We start from the raw sequence: 16887 nt of genomic DNA, 5'->3' as shown, positions 1-16887 counted from the left end.
GAGAAATAAAGCAGCAAGTGCATGGAATTGAAGATGAAATCATGCAGTAATTTGGTTTTTTAAAAAAATAAATTGTACTTGTTTTCAGCAGGGCTTAGTACTATTTTAATAGTTGTGTGAAAAGCTGGCCGGGACCTTTCAGCAAACATTGCAATGCACCGAAGGTAGCTTTTGAAAAGTTGAAGATTTTAATTGTCTTGGCTTGTTTGTGTAACGAGGTACTTGGAGCTATAGCAAGATGTTAGAAGATCAGGAAGCTAAGTGGACGGTCTCCCAGGACAGTCTGTGTTCTTCAGGATCAGTAATAAGGGAAAGCTGGAGAATTACTGTTCTGTCATGTTTTAGACTTCTACTCCCAACAGTCCCCGTAGCAGTCCAGCAGTGTTTGTCCTGCCGAGCAGCAGGCGTGCTGGCTTGAACTCTTTGCTGCCTTATTTCCCGTTTTGGGCAAATGTCACTAAGGGTACATAATTCTTGCACAATGCGAGAATATACCAGAGTGATTCCAACAGAGCCTTTATTTTATTCCCATTTGTGGGTTTTTTTGGTGTTTCTTGGTGTTTCAGGAGTTATCTCAAGACTCATTTGGGTCCCAGGCATCATCTGCTCCCTCAATGGCTTCCAGTAAAGGGCAAGAAGATATGAACTTGAATCTTCAGTCCAGACCTTCTAGCCTGCCGGTGAGTGGTGAGCTGATCGAGAAGTGAATGGGGCGAGGGCAATCAGAAGCACAGCAGGATAAATTAGCACTGGTAGTATTCCACATGGAAATGGGAATGATGGAGGCTGCTTGTGCTTTTTACTAAGTCATTAGCTTCTGGCTTCCCACTGGAGATTAAATGTAATTTACAAAAGTAATGGATTTGAGAGTAAAGTTTAACCCTACATGCTCCGGTCTGCGTGTTCCAGGTAAAAGATTTTTTTTGAGCTTTCTGTTTGCAGTGTCGGAAGGACCTGCCTGCTGTTAGAGTAGACCCTGACCTTCAGGGAAAGTGTCTCATTTTTATTTCATTTTCTTGTTCCTTCGGCCCACTGTTGTGTCGTTGGATCCTTATACTGCTGATTTAAGTTTCTTTGGTCCAATCTGAGTGAACAGTTGGTGAAAAAGACAAGTTTATTAGTACCTGGAGTGAGGAAGATCAGTCACAGATAGCTCCTTCCTTGACAGATGGAGTATTATATTTTCTTTTGCATTCTAAATCTGCTTGCTTATATGTGCAGTGAACAGTTGGGTGTGAGGTTAGTGCCACAGTTTTTGGACCGGAATAGTTTGGGTTAAAACTTCATCCAGAAAATGGAGAAGGGTTAGAAGTTTAGATTAGTTTGCACAAGTTGATCTGTGCCTCTGACTTGGAGGAGAAGTTTTGAGCTGTTGAGTTCTGATTTTGCTGGTTACTTTCATTGTAATCGGTAGGAAGTGAGTGAGCTTTTATTTTTTTATTTAGCCACTGGCTAAGTCAGTTTTCTAAGCTGCAGCTGGATTGGTCAGAGGAGAGTGAGCTGTGTATATAGCAAAGTTATTTTTGCTCTCGGCAATGAGAACAGCTTTGTCGTGAGCCCCTTGAAATAATTCCCTTGGATTGTGGGTACAAATTGTCACCCAAAATACAAAGTGATTCTAGTTCTGACCACCTAATGGGAGTAGTTGTGGGTTGTTTCTTTTTCCTTTCTTTTCACTTTTTTTTTTTTTTTGCCTTTCCTTTTGGACCCTGATTACAAAGATTTAATTTGTTCTGAGGCCTGGGGAAAAAATCCTTTTAAATAGCATGTTTCTTTCCACTCTGCCTCTCCACAAGTTCTTCCATGTGACCCATCTTCTGGCAAAGAATGTAGGAGAAGTGAAGCCACTGAAGTAATTGAAGAAATTGCTCTAGCTCGGAACGGTGGGAAGTCCTGTTCAGTAGCATTGTTGATAGAGCCTTCATGAATCCTACCAATCAGCGCCCTCTGACTCAGATTATAGGAATTAGTTGCTCTGCTTAGCAGAAGTGGCTCCTTCTCAGCGCCAAGTGGGAGTTTGTTTTATACCTTGTGTTAAATGTATTTGGCCCCTTTCAAGTTTTCCCTTCTCCCGAGCAATTTAAGAAAAGGTAGCCATCTCTGCTGTGCACGTGCACGTGAAGGAACCTAGGAGTGAGGTTTTTAAGAGTTTTAAATGCGCACCAGTTTCTGATGAGGTACTTCAGAGGTTTGCTGAAGAGGGAGTCCAGGGTGTGAAAAATGGGTCCAGCTTTTAGAGTTGGCTAGCTATGAAGCTCGCTTCTGTTTGTTTAAAACAGACTTTAGAGTCATCTTGTTTTCCTGACTTTAGCAACAAATAATTTGCATTTAAGAAATCGAGCGGTATTTATCTTACCGGGTCCCGCTATACTTTTGGGCTTTCTCTGCCTTGGTAGGCAAAAATTTTAAAAAAAAGGAGACCCCCTGCAGAAACTCACCGTTATTCTTGTGCGTGTTTCATGATTCCTTGTCATCTTTGTCAGGATCTTGTAGGACAAGACCAGCACCCCTGTCTGTAAATGGAGAAATGCATCAGACAGTGATGCTGGGGCGTGGAGGACCTCTGAGGTGTACTGAAGCCAACTCTTTGTTTCAGCGATCAATCTCTTGCCCGAAGTTTGGCCTGGAGATGCTTAAAAACAAAAGAGCTACGTGGAAGGGTGCTATCAATTTCTTTTTATCTTCCTTATATTGCTCAGTCTGTCTGTGTTAGAAAGCTTTACCCTACTCAGGAGGATTCCTAGGTCCCTGTTTTGCCATTATGTATGACTTGGAGAAGCATGGTTAGTTTGTGGGCTTTTAATTTTTTTGTGGAGTTCTGAGCCCTTCTCCAAGCCTCAGTGGGTGCTGTGGAATAGCTCGCTGGGTATCTTGGCATGGGGGCAAATCGTGCCGTGCGTCGTCTTTAACTACACATAGATCAGCTCCAGCAGGAAAAGGAGATTGCTGCTTTTTAGGTTCCTATGAAGTGTTAAATTTATGTACCCAGTGCCTTTACGAGTCTTCGGCCTTCACGTGTTAATATTATACATCAATATTAACGTTGGAATTCTAAGCAATGAAGGGGGGGAATATTTCTTTGGCTGATCCTATCACCATTGCAGGAGGTGGTGATCTCCTAGATGGTGACATTGTCAAATTGTTCGACTCGTGGTGTTGTTAGGACTGCCTGAGAAATGTCTCATTGATCATTCTGGGTGGGGGTCTTCAAGATATCTTCCCGATAATTTTTTTTTTTTTTCGTCACTAACTACACTTTTTCCTGACAATGTTGCTGTATTCAGACCTTTTAACGGCAGAAGAGTCAAATTATCGATTTCTCTTATGCTTTGTCTGCTCATCTGTAAGTAGCAAAATGTCTGGTGTTCCATTTCTGCTTGTGTTATAGGCTGCTCTGGCTTAAGTATTTCCTGGTTCGTTGTTCCCTTTCTGAAGATTATTCTTGCTGGATTTTGGGGGAGAATGCTGCTGCTAACTTGAACTCATTGGTGCCTTTTAAAGAGTAATGCATCTGTGCGAGTGTCCTGGCTGGGACTCGTCTCCTGTAGCAGGCTAGGTGAAGAATTTCTCTGAAGACTTTGCTGCTTCCCTAGGGAGTCTCTGTCAGGATTGCAGCTAAACTAAACTTAGATTGCTATTGTGTATGGGAGAAGTGAAGTGCTAGTCTTTTGTGTCTGGGTGTAATAGAGGAATAGTAATCCTTAGTATAAACCTGTTTGTCCCAGGAGATTCCCTGGTCTCTTCTCCTTAACAAAGAATTCTTCTTGGTGAGTTGTATCCAGTTCGTTTGGTGTCTTTACCTTTTGAGGCTTGGATTCTGAGTCAAATATTTCCAGCTATTAATTAGCCTCTCCTTGGACATGGAAGGTGCTGGTAGCAAGTACAGGGGAAGGAAGTGGGGGGCTAGGACATCCGTTTGGGTTTGGATTGCAAATCAGTTCTGCTGCAAAGTTCTCTGGAGTTTTAGGTTTGTTGGGAGGAATTTTGTAGCTCATTATGGAACACGCAACACATTGTTATCTTGCCCCAGTCTCTGTCTCTTAGGCTGCCTTGGAGGAGTTGAGTGCAAGTTCCTGATGTCTTTGACACGGAAGACGAGTAGAGCATTGAGACATCATTGCCACACAGGCTGTTCATACCTCCCGACCGCAGAAGTTGGTGTCTGTGGTGTTAGATTGGCCCCAAAAGCCGTTGATAAAGCAAAAGTGATTTGATACCAGTATGTACTGGCTTGTATTTCCTTTTCACTGGACCTTCTGGGATTTCTTTAGTGAAACTTTCCTGTCTGTGGAAACCAAAACTTTTGAGAGGTGGTGTTTTCAGCAGTGCTTCAGTAGGAAAGGTTCTGCATGGGCTGGGACTTCTGGCCAAACCAGGAGTTTCAGATACTGGCAAGGTTTTGGAGGTCCTGAAACAGCAAGATTGCCTTTGGGGTTTTGTCACAGCGAATACCTAATGAAGCAAACTGGGCCGGCTTGGACAGAAGTTTCAGAATTCCCACCCCAGGATGTCCTTCGCTTGTTTCGGTGACCGTGCTGTGTAGCCTGAGGGAGAAACCCCCATCCCTGTTCTGGGCAACTTATTTTCATCTTGATGTGGAGAGGGAATAGTTTTCATCTCGGTGTTTTGTGCTATTGGAAAACTATTTCGCTTATTCAGCTGCGTTTCAGTTTGGTTCATCTCTGACTTTAGATCTGAGAAGTGTCTTGTCAGTGGCAGAAAGGAATTTAACCAACTGAAACCGAATTCCTGATCCATGTTTTACTTCTGAATGTGCGTCCCGGTCTTGGGTCTTTGCAGTATGGATTTAGCAAAATTAGGTTTTGTGGGGAGGGGAGAGGAGTGAGGCTGCAGAATTTGGGCTTGTGCAGAAAGAACCTTTCTGTGAATATCCCCAGCAGTTGCAGGGTATTTTTTTTGTTTGATTACCTCTTCTTTCTTAAGTCAAGTAGTTTCTGAATTTGGACACTGGAGGTTGTCACTGAAGCAGCGTTTGGATTTTCCATTCTTACGAAGTGGTGATTTCAACCTGTACTCTGTGGGTACTTGAAGTGGAATAAAGTTGAGCTCTGTCAGCTGCATCCCCTGACCTGGAAATAATCAATGCAACAGGCTGAAATGCAGCAAAATAAAGCTGCCGTGGATGGGGAGGGAGGTGCAGCCCAGGAAATGAACGTTTTCTTAAAAATTCTTTGAGCTTAAAATAATTATTTTGACAATTTTGGAGGGGGAGCGGGGTGGGGGAAGGAACCTTTTATAGTTGAAACTGCTGGTCACTTCAACTTCTTTTCTTTTTTTTTTTTTTTTTTTTCTTTTTCCATATGGGACTTCCTGCTTCTGTTTGGTTTGTATTTGGCCTTTTGAGCTTGTCTTATTGCTTGCCTTAAGAGAGGGATTAGTGATGTATGCATTTCAAAGCAGGGTAGTTGCATGCTGTGGTGCCTGGGCATCACAGTGGATATGCAGATAAACACACCAGCACCCGGAGGCTTGCCCCGAGGAGCACAATACCTGAAACACTGGTATTAGAGAGATGGGTGCATTCCAGTTTATGTTGATATGAAGGTTTCTATGCCAAGTTATGGTGATAGAAGGAGTTGAAAATGTGGGGGTTTTTTCCTCACCAAGGCTCCTCTGCCTAAGCTTTTCTCAGCGTGCCATCATTTCTGTGTGGTTTCTTGAGAAGGCTGTGCCTTTTTTAAACATATTTTTTATTTTGCTGATAACGGAGAGCGTGGAGTGCTGCTCCCAAAGCTACCCTAATCATCCCAGCCGCTCCAGTGACATGTTTCACGCCTCTGACCCGCTTCTCAGGTTTGCTCAGCTATTTGTCCATGTGGCAATTTTCTCTCCTCCCGCCCCTTCCTCCGGGTTTGAACTCGGGCTAATCTGACCCGGTCCTCGGGAGGAAACTCCCCACCCCACGCCGCATCGCCTGGGCTGCGCCTTCGCCACCGAGAAGCGTCCCTTTCCGAAACGATGCTGCGCGGAGCCGGCGATGCAGCTCGGCGGGAGCCTGCGCTGGCAGCGGGCTGCGCTGTGCTCGAGGCCGGGCTCCTTTCCTGTTTCTATTCTGGTCGCGAGCAGCTCAGCTCTGCTTCCTGCCTGCACGCCTCGCAGATTCCCCGAACCCCCAGCCTTTCGTTTTCTTAGGAGCGATTTCAGTTACGGACCCAACGGAAAGTGGAGACGACGACCTCTGCGTGGAGGTGGGCGGCAGGGATGGCGGGCAGCCCGCTCCGGAGAGGACGGGCTCTTGATTCTTTTAGGCCCGGCCGGAGTGACTAGGCGGGTCAGTGTTTTAATCAGGAAATTGCTGCAGGATGACCAGTTCTGGTCTTGGATCCTGAACAATAGTCTGTGCTCTGTCACACACGCATCCCCTGCGCTGCCGCAGCCTGAAAATGCCGAGCTGCTCCTTGCGCCGTGGCTGCTGGAGCGCGCGCCTCGCCGGGTGACCCTTCGCTTTTAAACGTGCTTTCGAGAAGCTCGTCGTCGTAGGGCAGGGAAATCAGTTTTTCACTTCCTTTTTGCTGCTGATTTGGTGTCATTGGAGACTCTTGTAAAATGTGCGGAAGCCTCTTGTCAGTCTGACGTCGGATGTCCTAGCCTCATCCTCTTCCCTTTCCATCAAAACTTAATCCTGCCAGAGGTCTCGCACTGTGCAGGGGAAGGAGAGTCCGTGTTTGGCGTGACCTTCATCTGCTGCGTGGAGCAGTCGCAGGGATAAACGAAGGTGCTTAACTTGGGCTGACAGCGCGTGTTTTAAACGCTGCCACGCCTGAGCTTTCGGTTTACAGGAATCATTTTCCTGTTAATGGCCTTTTGGCGTGCTGGATTGACTTGTCTTGGAGACATGCACCATCATAAATGCCGTGGAGAAAACTATTTCCACATGGCGCTCAAATGTGGGGCATGGCAGGGGCCCAAGGCTCGGTCTGCTCCGCTCCCGTCCTGCAGCGGCCACGCTGCTCCGATGGGCTTGTACCCATAAGGGTGCGGGCACAAGGTTCGTGCCGTGATTTCAGATGAGTCCTGGTAATTAGAGGAGGAGCTGTGTAATTGGGTTTTATTGTCATTTTGAATCGGGTTTTACCCAGGAAAATAAAAACCTTTTTTTTTTTTTTTTTTTTTTAAATAAAGAGTTGAATTTCCTGAAATGACAAGAAGTGACATCTCTCGAAATTGACTGTTCTGGCACCCTGACCCCGAGGGTAGCACCGGGCGTACGTCAGCGTCTGGCATGGGCCAGGTTTCCATGGTTATGTTACCTCTTCCCGTGCACGCTCGCTGCGCTGAGCCAGGGCGAGAGGAGGATTTCCTTGCTTCTGTCCCAAAGCGTCTTCAGTTTCTCTGTCCCACGCAGACCAGCGGTCCCTGGGTGCGGGTGTGCTGTTGCAGACGGGTTCTTGACTGGAAGGGCTTTCTCTAGAGATGCCCCAGCTGGCAGCATCGGGGCTCAGCCGCAGCCCCTCGTGTCGCTCCGTCGCTGCCTGCCCAGAGGTACGATGGACTTTGGGAAGGAGCTGCCGCCTTTCAGCTGTCTCTTCAGCAGCTTTTTTGGAGCGAGAGAACTGCCAGATTCATCAGGGTTGCACAGACCTGATACCTTAGAAATCTTGTTCTCTCCTAAAATCTTCCTTCCTTCTGCTTTATTAGAAATTGATTCTGTCACTCTTAATTGTTTCAAAGAGGCTGATAACAATACTAAAAGCTGAGGTGTCTTAAAATCCAAAGTATTGGCCCGAACGGGGGCCTTTTAATTATTTTTTTAAAAATTTTTTCAGGCTCCTGCCTTTGCTGCCTTTCTTTGCCCACCCTAACTCGTGTGGTTGGCATGGTGGCATAATCACATGCTGAGATGACTAAATGCTTTGGAGTCTAAATTGAACACATCAAGAGACTGGAAAGCGCCTTCCAGAGGAAGCACTGCTGGGGAACTGGGATATCCTTACGGCTGGCAATAAGAGGGTATCTTCCTGCCTCTTACGTGGTTTAGCCCTTTGTATGATCTGGGGTTTGTCTTCAGTGTGTAGTAGAATACTTAAAAACCTCTGGAAGAAAAACAAAAGCTCTTTGAATAAATGGGTTGTGGTCTGTCAGCTGAGGCCCGTACTGGTTTCTCGCTTGCACTTGCCTTCCCAAGGCCTGGTGTCAGACCTGCCTTTCTGATGGACGTGGTCGCGTTGTCGGTCTCGCTCCCCCTGTATCCCCAACACCCTCCAAAATGTCAGTGTTGCTGAGAGCACCCTCTGATGCTGCTGTGATGTGGCTGCTCGGTGTGTCCGGGGCCCTCTGTGCTGCTCTCCTGCAACTTTTTTTAGGGTCGGTGGTTACTGTTGAAGCTGGAGGTTTAGCCTTTCGTGTGGCAGCTCTGCTGCTGGATGCCCAGGCTGACTTCTGCGTTAGCCAGGGTGACTCTACTCGGTCAGGCAAAAAACTTAAGCATTTACCACTGCTGCTTTGAATACTTTATGTTGTATCAGTGTTGAGATAAACCTGGGCGTACTTTTTCAAAGCTGAGCAGCTTTCAAAGGGTCAAATGGAAACTTGTGGAGAGTTTTGCTGCTGCATTTCCCAGGGTCCTGCAGAAGAGCTCAGCACCCAGCGCTCCCCGGGTGGGAATGCTGGTCTTCCACGCGGTGGGTTTTCCCTTCAGCGACATCTTGTTCTGTGGCTGAATGATCTTACTCCTTCTATACTTCGTGCTGCAACTACAGCTTTTGAATCTCTCCTCTCCAAAGACCAAGAATACAAGATTTGGTAATCTGCTCAGTGTTTGGAGGGGAGGGAAGGCCCCCCACCCCCCCCCTTTTTTTTTTTTTTTTTTTTTTTAATTTTATTTGGAGGGGGAAGAGAAGGAGGGGTGGCACAGGGTAGGAGCAGTAGATGTGATTAAAGCTCCTGCCGAGTAGATCTGTGGGAGTGGAGTATCGACCTCTGAAAAATCAATGGCTGCTGCGGTAGCAGGGCTGGCTGTTTTGCAAGGTCTCCCGTTGCAGGAATGTAGTAAAGCCAGCAGCACTTCCGTCTGTTGTCCTCCCTTTTTATTTTGTACCTGCTTTCTGCCAAATGACCAGACTCACCTACATTTACTGAGGTGGATTAGAACAGCTTATTTTTGCAATCAGTGTAAAATTTCTTGCGTGACACTGAGCCCCTCCTCCTGACAGCCTCCTTTCCAAATGCTCTTTTTCCTGCAGTGCAGCTAGAGCCAGCAGCTTCTACCAGTTTGTCGAAAGCTAGCCTGGAAGAATGAGCTTTTCAGCTGCTTTTTTGAGCAAGGAAACTGCCCGTAGTTTCCTTGCATGTTCTAGTCCCCATCTTAGGTTTGTAATTGTCAGCGCTGATGCCTGAGAGAAGCTTAAACTCCTTGTAAGGGAAGGGAATATGGACTCCATCTAGCAGAGGCTGAAGCTTGATAGTGTTAACCTTACTGATATTTGTTTTAGTGGACAGGTGGTTTCGCCTTGAAGTGGTAAAAGTCTAGCACTTACTTCCTTTACCTAAGGACTACTTGAATGAGTAAGTGGCACGTAATAGGACTGAAAGGTTTTTATGTGTGCTTAGTTTTGTAACCAGGATCTTGGGGTTTTCTCCAAAAGAGCTTGCTGCAGGACCTGAGCGCTGTCTAGTTTCTAGTAGCTCACACATGGTCCTTGCTCGAATCGGAGGTATTGAGCTTCCAGGGACATATCCAAGGGGCCAAACCCAGTGATTTTATTGCATAATTAAATCCCTTTCTTTCTTCTGATTTCTGATCTTGTCCCATTTTGAAGGGGGATATTAGAGAAGAGGCAAGGCCATGAATTTAAAAAGCTTACATAGAAGTGTACTGTGCAGCTCGTGCTAGTGTGGCAGTGATCTCCCTTCTGGGCATTCCCTGTTTCTTGTGCCAAGAGAAAGTAATCTTTCCCTGTTAAACTAAACCCAGACTTCTCAGTGCCTTGGAGACTTAAGAGATAGGAGCTGTGTGGCAGTGGAGGAAAGGTGCGTATGGCCAAGGGGACACCAGCTTGTGTTGCTAGGTTTGGTTATATTTGATGAGTCTGTAGTCCTCTTGGGTAGCTTGGGAATGTGGATGAACATGCTTCCCACACGTGTATGAACACAAAATCAGTAACAGGTAAACTGGCAGCTTAAAAATACGTATTTTGGGGTTTTACCTTACTCCCCCCAAAGTATGACAAGGTACAGCCTCTCAGGAACAGAGTGTTAACAGCATCTTCAAATTCACTTTAAATTCCAGAAATGTTCTAGATGTGACAAGAGGTTTTATTGGAGGGACATGCTGCACACAGCCTTCCTCCTCCTCCCCTTTGTCTCTTGTCCGGCCCATAGGCGCACCAAGAATGATGATCATGCAGAGGTGCTTTTGGTGCTGTACAGATGGACTCGTTATCTTCTGCGCAAAAACTGATGGTAGAAGAGCAGAGTGAGGCGATTGGTGGTCTTCCCTGGGACAGCTTGTGTATTTTTGGGATAGGACAGGACTCGGAAATCTGCTTTGGCTTTGGAATAGTTCGCTTTCTTCTCATGGCGACGGTAGGTCTTTACATTCCCACCCAGGGTGTTCAGCGAGCCTGCAGCTGCCTACCGAACACCGAGAGCTTGTGCTCGGTGGTTTTCGTGTTTGTGGTGGTACGTGCTGATGGATTTTGTCAGAATGTTAAAGCGTGGTGGTTGAAACTGAGCTGGTGGTGATGTTGGGCTTGCAGGAGGGTGGCCCTTTCCAGCGTGCCGCTGGACCAGCTCGGAGACTGAAAAGCTCCGTTCTGACGGATTTGTCAGCAAGAAAAAACTTTGGAGACAGTAGATTATAATTCTCTCTAGACAAAAATTATCGACTGGATTTCTGCTGTAGTTTAACTTGTGTTCCCCACCTCCAGCTTCTGGTTTCTACTGGGGAAGCAATCTGGAAGAGGCATACAGTAAGTAGGAAGGCGGTGGCAGGCTGCAGAGCCTTCTCCAGACCCTTCGGTCACATCTGTGGAAATCTCAAGTCAACTTTGCAAGGTGTCTTCTTGGATATGATGTGAATCTGTAAGTCTGGTGTAAATGGAGCACAGTGAGGTCTCCAGGCCACGTTGTGTTATGAGATAGAGTGCTTTGTGAAGCATAAGATGCAAGATTCATTTGTCTGTACTGCAGAAGGAGGAATGAGTCTATCCATTTCCCTGAAATAGCAGGGAGATCCTAGCTTGCCAGTCAGCTGTGTAATTTTTGTGATAGAGAGGATTGAGGTATTTTGGGTGTGGAAATAAAGGGGAAGGAAAGGACAGGCTTGTGATTTTTAAGTGTTGATAGTTCCTGAATGAGTGGAAAAGAAACTGCAGAGAAAATGAAATTGTAATAGAAAGTAGGTATTTCAATTAGTCAGAAGCAATGAAGAGGCTTTTTCCCTTTCAGAAGGAATCGGGGAATAAATTTAGCCATTGTTCTCTGGTCTTGCTTGTAAGCATCTTTATGGAAACAACTGGCCTTACAGAATTTATAAGCTCCACCACATGCTCGTCTCCAGATCATAATTTCCTTGAGTGCTATCTAGTGATCTGATAGTGCCTACAATCACTGCAGTCTGGCTGCGCTCCTTCCCTCTTCCCCCACGCTTTTCATATGCACTTGGGTTGGGGATAGGTAGGGGAGTAGTGGAGGAAGGCTGCAGTCCCCAGTGATGAGATCAATTTGCTTTCTGGTCAGTGTTCCTGCTCTTCCAGATCAGTGGGATGGGCCAGAGCGCAGCCTTGAATCTCTTCTCCTCTGGGGTTTTGTTACCTTGATCTTAAGTATTTCTTCTTGTTTCATCTTTATGTTTGTTTAACAAATGAGCTTGTATCAGATAGTGAAATGGTGGGTTCCTCTCTTTTATATAAAAGAAGCCGTGGTGTTTCCAGCATAAACTAACTGGCTCCCTTGTGTTGGTCATGCCAGGACTTGCAACCCTTTCCCTGAGATAGATGAACTCCCCTGGCCCCTCCTTTGGGTACCAGATTGTGTGATTTCAGGCATGGTTTTGTTGTGGTGTGAAAAGAAGGTGTTAGCTGCTGAGTCCTTGTTTGTCAGCAGTACTGACAAACCCATGCTGGCATCGGCGAGGGTTGGGCAACCAGTCGCAGCTGGAACGGTTATCGTTTCGGGGTCCCTGTGGGCTTCCGCTATCAGGTCACATCCCAAAATAACACTGGGCAGTATTTCAAGTGAAGAAACTCAGGCTTTGGGGCTGCAGCCAGCCTGGAGTGTGAGATTCTGTGTGAAATAGTTGGAATCCCTCCAGCGTTTTTGATCTGCATGGCAGATGAGCAATAAAATGCATAAAAAACACATTGGAAACACGTGAGGAAATTCTCCAGACCCTGACGTTTCCTTCAAGTTGGCAGAGTTACTGCTGTCGAGCCTCACCTCCTGTCTGGGCTCGACTGGCTGCGCTCGCGGGAGGAGGGAAGAGGAGAGCCCTGCTCCTGGTGCTGCTGTGGCTTTCCAGGTCTCCTCCTGATGCTCTGTGGGAGGCAAATAAAACCTCCCTGGCCCTCTCCTCTTGGGCTTGATCCAGAACCTGCTGCCGGCAGCAGGTCTCCATTATTTCAATGAAGTTTTCTTTTTCTTTTTTTTTTTTAAAGGCTTCTCTGCTGCAGCCATTCTTAAAATGATCTGTAGAGAGATGGAGAGATTTCTTTTTCCCCTACTTTGTGGTGCACTTGAGTAAATAGGATATCAGAGCTGGAGGGTGTCCTTTAGGTTTAGTTAAAAAAAAAAAAAAACAAACAAAAAAAACCAAACCCCAACACTCTTGTGCCTTGATGGTTGGCATCCTGGGAAAATCACTTGATAGGTGGAAAACAGCTCCTTACTGATTAGCTGCTTGCACTTAGGCATTCCAGTCCCTGCTTCTCTCCTTCCCCTTGCAGCAGTCTCACTTCTGAGAAACTTAGTCCTGCTGAATAACGCACTCAGAAAATGCTGCTGTGCTGGCAGAGCGTTTCTTTGCTGGGAAATGGCTTTATTGTTGGAATTCATAAAACTTACAGATCTTTAGAGGTGAAAGGCACTTTATGAGTTACTTGATTTTTTATGGTCCTGTTTCAATTCATGTCCTAATGTCCAAGAAAGGTTGAAGTGTAATTCAATTTTAACTTATTTAGACTGATGATCTGAGCGTCTGATTCACAGCCTTCTAGCTAGAAGGCCTACTTTTCCTGTATGTGAGGTCCGTGATGGTATGCCAGCAATGCAGAGGGGCCCTCGCTCGCATGTCTAAAGCAACCCTGTATTAACCTGCTTAATTAAAACTGAATGTTTTTAAATAACTTGCAGTACTTAGGTTAAGCTTTGATGCATAGGCAAGGTCGAAGACATCATCTTTAAAGATTGTTATCTAGTTACTTAGGAGTTAATTTTCAAACAGTTTTTAACATTGCTTCATTTTATGTCTGGCAGATTATTTTCGTGCTTGGCATTACCAAGTCATATCCTCTTAGTCTGCACAGTTCATGTGTGAATATTGCTCATACCATGTAGCAGACAGTGACCTCCTCAGATCCTGGAGGCAAACCTTCTCTCCTACCTCTTGGGGAAGCACATCGCTTAAACTCCTGATAACGGCAGGGAACTTTCACATTTCACCTTGCACACTTGCTCTGTGTCTGTCCTTTCATGCCAGTATTTGGTCTCGGGTGTGCATTTGTAACGTGTTTTTTTTTAACTTTGAGCCTAAAAATCTCTGTCTGAGTAGCTATAGGCTCTGCCCCTCTGGTCTGAAGGTTTAACTGCTCTGAAACGCCGTACCCGCATATACTCGTGGTGGTGGGGATTTTAAAGCTGCAAAGGGTTTTGGCCTCCATTTCAGTGATGATGAAAACAGTGTTTGGATGCATTTGGTGATTCAGACTAAAAGTACCTTAATGTACTTAAGGTAAATACCAGTATTTTCCATCCAATTTTAGGTTGAACTGAATTGACTACTGGACATTCTGATCCCTTCGTTGGCTCGGAGGGGAATCTAGATGTGTGTGTTTCACCGGTGGCTGAAGTTAGCTGCAGTGAGCCTCAGGGAGAGGAGTGTTTTGCTTTTGATTGTTTGTGTTGGTTGATGCTTTTTAATGCAAAATGTTGGAAATACTGTCTCTTTACTCCCACTTCAGATGGTTTCCGCAGTAGGAATGTGGGGTCTGTCAAAGTTGTCCAGGGGAAAAAAACAACCAAGTAGCTGCATAAAGAAGCAATGCTTTTGATGTTACGGTAGGAAGATAGTGAGAATTGCAAGAGCTCTTAGATACTATTTTTAGGTTTTTTCTGCAGTTTTTTAGCTTTCATTGAAATAAAACAAAGCGCCTTTTTTTTTCCTCAGGAAGATAATACTTCAGCAGTAAGCAAATATACCTCTGAGACTGTCATACAGGAAATGATCTCTCAAACAGAAGCAGTAATGGAAGGAGAGGAAGGACATGCTCTGCACTAAGTCATCCCACCAAGTGACTGGTGTTTTCAGCTCAAATGTAGCATTTGCCAACATTTGTTAGAAGCGTTTTGATCAAATTCCACTGTTAAAATAGACAAGATTGCCCTTCTGCAGCAGACAGCTGAGCGTGGTGCAGCTGATGCCCAGCTCTGCCCTTTGTCCTTCTGAATGTCACTGTCTATCCAACAAGTGCGATGAGGTGGTTGGATATCTCGGGGGTCATTTTTTTATTCTTCCATAACTCCGGTTTTCCATTTCCTAGGATGTGGTGACGTGCTGTTCTCCAGCCTCGATGGTGGGGATGTGCTGTCAGAGCCTTTTCACACATCACCTGGCAGACAGGTGTTACAGAGCGATAGGGCTCTTCCTTGCTTTTCTGAAGGCTGATAAGTTTGCAGTATCTTGTGTCTGGGGTCCTTCCGCGCTGCACAGATCCGGGAAAATGTTATCCAAACTGCTGCCTAAACAAGGCATCATCCAGTCGGTGTAAATGAGACCAGGGTGTCCAAGTTATTTATCAGTTGGCTCAGCCTTTCTGCGTGGTGTTTTAAATGAGGTTGGCTCCGTTCATGCTGGTCAGCTGAATTCTGTGCAGAGGGAGTTCATCTGAAACGCCTTCAGGGCTCAGTCCAGAACGCCTCTGATCCAGGGTTGATTGCTTTGGAAGACTTACAAAGGATGGGTGAAGCCCTTGTAAGCTTTGCTCTGCCACTTCTTCACCTGCTGTGATCCTTTGAATCTGTGGCAGAGATTTTTTTTTTTTTCCTAATCACTGGAATAGTTATAACTTCCCAGCTTTCTGTTCAAATGTGCCATCACTTACTCTGTCTCGGACTGTTACTTACTCATTTACTCCAGGCCAGGCCTGAATAGCTCATGCACCTTATTATCAGACAGCTAGTACAATTGTTCATGTTGGATCTGCACATCATCTTCTTGGAAGTATCCCTGTTTTTCAGACTTGCCAGCTGATTTTTGGTGCTGTCGCTTTGCAGTCGCTACTGTGGCAATTGGAGGTTTCATCTTTCTTAGGCTTTTCAGGCTTTCCTTCTTCAGGGTGGATGCATGCAGTAGGAAGGGTATTTTCTAGCCTCACATTCAAGAAGAGCTGAACTTTACAGGCTGGTATTGTAACTGCTAATTTTTGCTGTCTTTGAAGAAAGGGAAGTGGGAACCCTAAAGAGTATTTTATGGTTTTCTTTTAAATCTCTGTTTAGTTTGTTTTTATCCATCTCAAGTGAGTAGTTTCCCAGCTCATATGAGGTTTATGAATTAATTATGGTGAGGCAAGAGTTTTCTTTCAGAGGCTGAGCCACGTTTCTCTTCCAAGCCACGATCACACGGACTGTCTCCTCTATTTGCAGTTTTACATGTATTGCTGATGCATTCTTTAATTTCTCGCCTCCAAACTGAATTAAAAGAAGCAAGTAGGAGAATTAGCCGGTTGTTTGGACCATCAGCAAGCACTCGGCAAACCAACTAGGGAACGCTTGGGTTCAGAGATAGGCAGCAGGGTAAGACACATTTGGCAGTTACCTCAGTCTGCAGCAGCCTTCGTTACTGACAATAACATGAACAGAGTTCATTGATTTCTATTTGTAGTATGCCTAAGGGAGAAATGCACTCTTTCTTAGTGCTATGTGAGAGAACAGTCCCATGTCTTTTTATTTTTGCCTGATCTGTTTCTCTGTGTATTGCAGGACCTGTCTGGTTCAATAGATGATCTACCCATGGGTACAGAAGGAGCCCTGAGTCCTGGAGTGAGCACATCAGGGATTTCCAGCAGTCAAGGAGAGCAGAGTAACCCAGCTCAGTCTCCTTTCTCTCCACATACCTCTCCTCACCTGCCAGGCATCAGAGGACCCTCTCCATCCCCAGTTGGATCTCCAGCTAGCGTTGCTCAGTCCCGCTCTGGTCCACTTTCACCTGCTGCAGTACCAGGTAACGCTGTGTGGCACGTGTCGATCTTTTGGTGGGGCTGCCTCGTGCAACTGGAGAGTGAATTAAAATGGCTAGTGGGAAGGAATTGGCCAGTGTCAGTACTCTGTGGTTACTGAGGTCCTGTGATCTCATTTGTTTGCTTTAAAACGTCTGTAACTTTAAAGGATGCAGTAGGATGGGTGGGATGGCTGGTCAACCCAACAGTGTCGTTTTGCTGGGTTAATGTGACTGATCTTGCTCTTGTTTTTCTGTACTGTGGCTAACTGAATTTGTTTGTAGTTCTGGTATTTAATACTCCTGCGATCTGGGTTTTGTGGTGTGCAATTTTTGTGATTAACCGCTCTCCTTTTTGTGGTGTAGGCAATCAGATGCCGCCCCGACCGCCCAGTGGCCAGTCGGACAGTATCATGCATCCTTCCATGAACCAGTCAAGCATAGCGCAAGATCGAGGTGTGTGACATGAGTTAAAAGACTTAATTGTAAAGCTAGGT

At 45.7% G+C, this 16887-nt stretch overlaps 1 protein-coding gene across 2 annotated transcripts in view; it reads left to right on the top strand.

Annotated features, from left to right (window-relative positions):
- The window catches only part of ARID1A (AT-rich interaction domain 1A), a 60192-nt gene that overhangs the window by 25688 nt on the left and 17617 nt on the right, over window positions 1-16887 (top strand). For both annotated transcript variants that reach the window (XM_086479265.1, XM_086479264.1), the window contains exons 4-6: window positions 567-680; window positions 16156-16396; window positions 16757-16846. In XM_086479265.1, the coding sequence (XP_086335391.1) occupies window positions 567-680; window positions 16156-16396; window positions 16757-16846 (445 nt within the window). The remainder of the gene's footprint in view (window positions 1-566; window positions 681-16155; window positions 16397-16756; window positions 16847-16887) is intronic.

This window comes from Leptosomus discolor, chromosome Z (genome assembly GCF_034619465.1).
Source record: "Leptosomus discolor isolate bLepDis1 chromosome Z, bLepDis1.hap2, whole genome shotgun sequence".
In the NCBI taxonomy this organism is placed as follows: Eukaryota; Metazoa; Chordata; class Aves; order Leptosomiformes; family Leptosomidae; genus Leptosomus; species Leptosomus discolor.
The sequence above is the reverse complement of the archived record's forward strand: the minus strand, read 5'-3'. Positions and strand labels throughout refer to the sequence as shown.